Source organism: Nicotiana tomentosiformis, chromosome 9 (assembly GCF_000390325.3).
Source record: "Nicotiana tomentosiformis chromosome 9, ASM39032v3, whole genome shotgun sequence".
In the NCBI taxonomy this organism is placed as follows: Eukaryota; Viridiplantae; Streptophyta; class Magnoliopsida; order Solanales; family Solanaceae; genus Nicotiana; species Nicotiana tomentosiformis.
Window position 1 is genome coordinate 39,051,141 of NC_090820.1, and position 4,485 is coordinate 39,055,625.

General features: G+C 42.4%; 2 protein-coding genes across 2 annotated transcripts; both read left to right on the forward strand.

The window, feature by feature from the left end:
- The first annotated feature begins 1,453 nt into the window (after positions 1 to 1,453).
- Positions 1,454 to 1,894, forward strand: LOC138898628 (uncharacterized). The gene has a single exon (XM_070184708.1). It carries the CDS (start codon positions 1,454 to 1,456, stop codon positions 1,892 to 1,894), a length of 441 nt encoding a protein of 146 aa, XP_070040809.1.
- Positions 1,895 to 1,911: 17 nt separating this feature from the next.
- On the forward strand, positions 1,912 to 4,135 carry LOC138898629 (uncharacterized). Its single transcript, XM_070184709.1, has 2 exons — positions 1,912 to 2,503; positions 4,083 to 4,135. Exons 1-2 carry the CDS (start codon positions 1,912 to 1,914, stop codon positions 4,133 to 4,135), a joined length of 645 nt encoding a protein of 214 aa, XP_070040810.1.
- The last annotated feature ends 350 nt before the right edge of the window (positions 4,136 to 4,485 follow it).

Here is a 4,485-nt window from a genome sequence, read left to right on the forward strand (position 1 = left end):
GTTTCTGGGTTTTGTCTTGTGATTATAAGAGATTTGTTCTGACACCTTAGTCTGGTTTGATACATTGGTACAGAGATAAAGATTGTTGATTTCTTGATATTCTGTAAAGAGAAAAGCTTCAAACTTATTAGTTGACTACTTTCCACCGATTACTTGTTATGTTATGTAAAAGAGAGGCTTCAAATACATCACATTCGTTTGTTGATTACTTTCGCCATTCTGAAGATTGCTGGATATACTCTTTAGAGGAGAGGCTTTACATTCTTGCTGGGTATTACAACTTCGCTTAAGCTTCTTAGCCAATTTCGATTCAGATTCTAGTCAATTCTCGCCGATTTCTTGGTTGGTCTAAGTTCTAGAGAAAGCACAAAAATATTAGAAGTTTCTTCTTCCTATTTGAATGAGAAATACTTAGAGTTGCTCCAGCTCGTCGCAATCCATCACCGCCGACCAGATTTTCGTTAATTTCAAGGGTTGCAATCCAGGTTCTATTGTTCCTCTCTTATCTTGATATTTTAATAGTTTAATATTTTGGCGTAATTGTATCTCCTTGTCTGCCTATTTTTTTTCTTATATCTTTAATTAGTATCTACCCTAGCATTGTCAAATTAATCGCATTAGCGATAGCTTTGCATACTTGTTTATATTTTAAATCTTTATTTCAAATATCCCATAGTAGTTCTATTCTAGTTTTGCACATTTTTTTTGTAACCATTAGTTGTAGATTATTGCCCCCTTTAGCTCTTGTATTGTATTTCTTCACCTATTTTTCTATCCTTTAGTTGTAGATTATAGTTCCTTTAGTTCCTTTGTTTTATCTCTTCACCTATTTTTTTGACCTTTAGTTGTAGATTATAGTTCCCGTTAGTTCCTTTATTTTATTTCTTCACCTGTTTTGCGACCTTTAGTGGTAGATTATATTTTGATAATTCATTGTATTTTTGTCATTTATTTTCGGGATAGGGCTTGCGTAGTGACTCCTAGATTATAGTGGCTTTGGTGACCGATGGTAGGGTAAGGTCTTGTCCTAGGGGGTGTCAGCGCGGGGGAGGGGGTATGGGGGTAAGGGGGTAAGAGGGTAAGAGGGCTAAGGGAACTACTAGGCTGAGAGTGGGATCTTGTAACATAGGAAATTTGACTGGAAAATCTGTAGAGTTTGGAAAGATTCTCGAGAAAAGGACGATTAATATAGCTTGTGTACAAGAGACTAGATGGGTAGGAGATAAGGCGCGGGATGTGGTGAGTTTCAAACTTTGGTATTCTGGGATGGTGGGGGGCAGGAACGGGGTAGGTATCATGGTTGATAAGGACCTCCTTGAACTAGTGGTGGAGGTTAGGAGGGTGAATGATATGCTAATGACTATTAAGCTAGTTGTAGGAGGTTTTACTTTGAACATAATCAGTGCTTACGCACCCAAGCAGGCTTGGATGAGAAAGTGAGGATTTGGATGAGATGGTGCACGGTATCCCGCATACCGAGAAGCTTTTCATAGGAGGAGATTTCAACAGCCACATTAGAGCGATGTCTGGCGGATATGATGATGTGCATGGTGGCTTTGGTTTTGGAGACAAAAATGGAGGAGGAACGTCTCTGCTGGACTTTGCTAGATTATTTGATTTGGTGATAACAAACTCGAGTTTCCCGAAGAAGAGGGAGCACTTGGTCACCTTCCGGAACTCAGTGGTCGAGACTCAGATTGATTATTTACTCTGCAGGAAGTCCGATACAGGTCTTTGCACGAAATGCAAGGTCATACCGAGTGAGAACCTCTTGACCCTTCATAGGCTCATGGTCATGGACCTTGAGATCATAAGGAAGAGGAGGAAAAGGGCGATATATAGTCAATATAGGATCAAGTGGGGGGCCTTGACGGAAGCTAAAGCTCAGTATTGAGGGTCAAGTTGGTGACCATGGGGGCTTGGAGGAGTAATAGGGATGCAAGCGCTATGTGGATCACGACTGCGCAGTGCATTAGGGAAGCCACGAGAGAGGTATTAGGGGTCTCAAAGGGTCACTCTGGTGGTCACAAGGGAGACTGGTGGTGGAATGGAGAGGTGCAAGGAAAAGTGAAAACCAAGAAAGTAGCATATCTGAAGCTACTGGAAAGTATAGACGATGAGGAGAAGAGGGCGAACAAGGAGCATTATAATTTGGCTAAGAAAGAGGCAAAGCTAGCAGTTATGGAGGCCAAGACTGCAACTTTTAGTCGTTTGTATGAGGAACTCGAGGGCCGATGGGGGGATAAGAGGCTGTTTAGGTTAGCCAAGTCACGAGAAAGGAAGGCGCGTGACTTGGACCAAGTGAAGTGCATCAAGGACGAAGAAGGTAGAGTTTTGTTGGATGAGGGGCTTATCTGTCAGAGATGGAAGTTCTACTTCCATAGTCTCTTTAACGAGGAGGGGGACATGAGCATTGTACTGGGTTATTTGGAACTCTACCGGAGTCGTTGTGACTTTGGGTATTGTAGGCGGATTAGAGTTGATGAAGTTGAGGGGGCTATATGTAAGATGATCAGGGGCAAAGCGACCGGGTCAGATGAAATTCCGATGGAGTTTTGGAAGAGTGCGGGCAAGGCAGGCTTAGAGTGGCTCACTAGGTTATTTAATGCCATTTTTAGAATGAAGAAGATGCCCGAAGAGTGAAGGTGGAGCACGATGGTTCCTGTATACAAGAACAAGAGTGATATCCAAAATTGTAATAACTATCGGGGTATCAAGCTGCTTAGCCATACTATGAAAGTCTGGGAGAGAGTGGTAGAGCTAAGGTTGAGGAGGAGTGTGTCTATTTTCGAGAACCCGTTTGGGTTTATGATAGGGCGTTTGACTACAGAATCCATCCACCTTGTTAGGAGATTGATGGAGCAGTATAGGGAGAGAAATAAGGACTTGCATATGGTGATCATCGACTTAGAAAAGGCGTACGATAAAGTTTTGATGGAGGTTTTGTGGAGATGTTTGGAAAATAGAGGTGTACCTGTTGCCTACGTTAGATTGATTAAGGACATGTATGATGGAGTAAAGATCCGAGTGAGGACGGTGGGCGGGGACTCGGACCTTTTTTTGGTTATGATGGGGTTGCATCAAGGGTCAACACTCAACCTTTTTTTATTTGCTCTGGTGATGGGCGTACGTGCCACATCCAAGGGGAGGTGCCGTGGTGCATGCTATTTGCAGATAATATTGTATTGATTGACGAGATGCGGGATGGTGTAAACGCGCAATTAGAGGTATGGAGGCAGACCCTGGAATCTTAAGGTTTCAAGTTGAGCAGGAATAAGACAGAATACTTAGAGTATAAGTTCAGTGGCGAGACTCAAGGAGGGGAAAGGGAGGTGAGGCTAGACTCGCAGGTCATCCCTAGGAGAAGGAGTTTTAAGTACCTTGGGTCTATTATTAAGGGGGATGGGGAGATTGATGAGGATGTCACACATCGTATTGGGGCGGGATGGATGAAATGAAAACTCACTTCAGGTGTTTTGTGTGCCAAGAAGATGCCACCAAAACTTAAGGGTAAGTTCTACAGAGTGGTGGTCAGACCAACGATATTGTATGGGGCTGAGTGTTGGCCAGTCAAGATCGCTCATGTCCAGAAGATGAAGGTAGCACATACGAGGAAGTTGAGATGGATATGCGGGCACACCAGGTTAGATAGGATCAGAAATGAGGTTATTCGCGACAAGGTGGGTGTGGCTCCTATTGAGGATAAGATGCGGGAAGCGCTGCTCAGGTGGTTTGGTCATGTGAGGAGGAGGACCACAGACGCCCAGTGAGGAGGTGTGAGAGGTTGACATTGGAGGGCCTACTGAGAGGTAGAGGTAGGCCAAAGAATAGGTGGGGGAGAGATGATTAGGCAAGACATGGCACAACTTCAGCTGACCGAGGACATGACCCTTGATAGGAAGGTATGGAGATCGGGGATTAGGGTAGTAGAGTAGGTAGTCTAGAGTGTTCATATCAGTAGTATTGGCACGCAATCTCGCTATCTGTTGATAGTAGGTTTTTATGCCTAACTGTTATTTTCTTTCATTATCGATCACCTTAGTGTCTTGTTGTTTTTATTCTGCTTTTATATGATTTTTTAGTACTGTCCCTTCTTATCTATATTTTCATTAATGTCGTGCTTCTGCTTTCCTGAGCCGAGGGTGTATTGAAAACAACCTCTCTATCCTCACAAGGTAGGGGTAAGGTCTACGTACATGTTAAACTGAGTAATCTTTGTTAAGCAGTTTAACATAATGTTAAACTAAGGTCTCCCTAAAACTGTTAAAATATTATGTTAAACTGCTTAGCAACCTAGAGAGTAAAAATCAGAATCTGCATCCTACCTTGTTCCTCCATTTTCCTAAATAAGTACATGGGTTTTACTGCCAATCTCAGCATGAATGCCAAATAAAAGTATTATGTAATTTAGTATGTTAATCAATAATATATATAATGTATAATTTAGTATATGTTTCGGTATGGTATCGGTATTTCGCTATTATT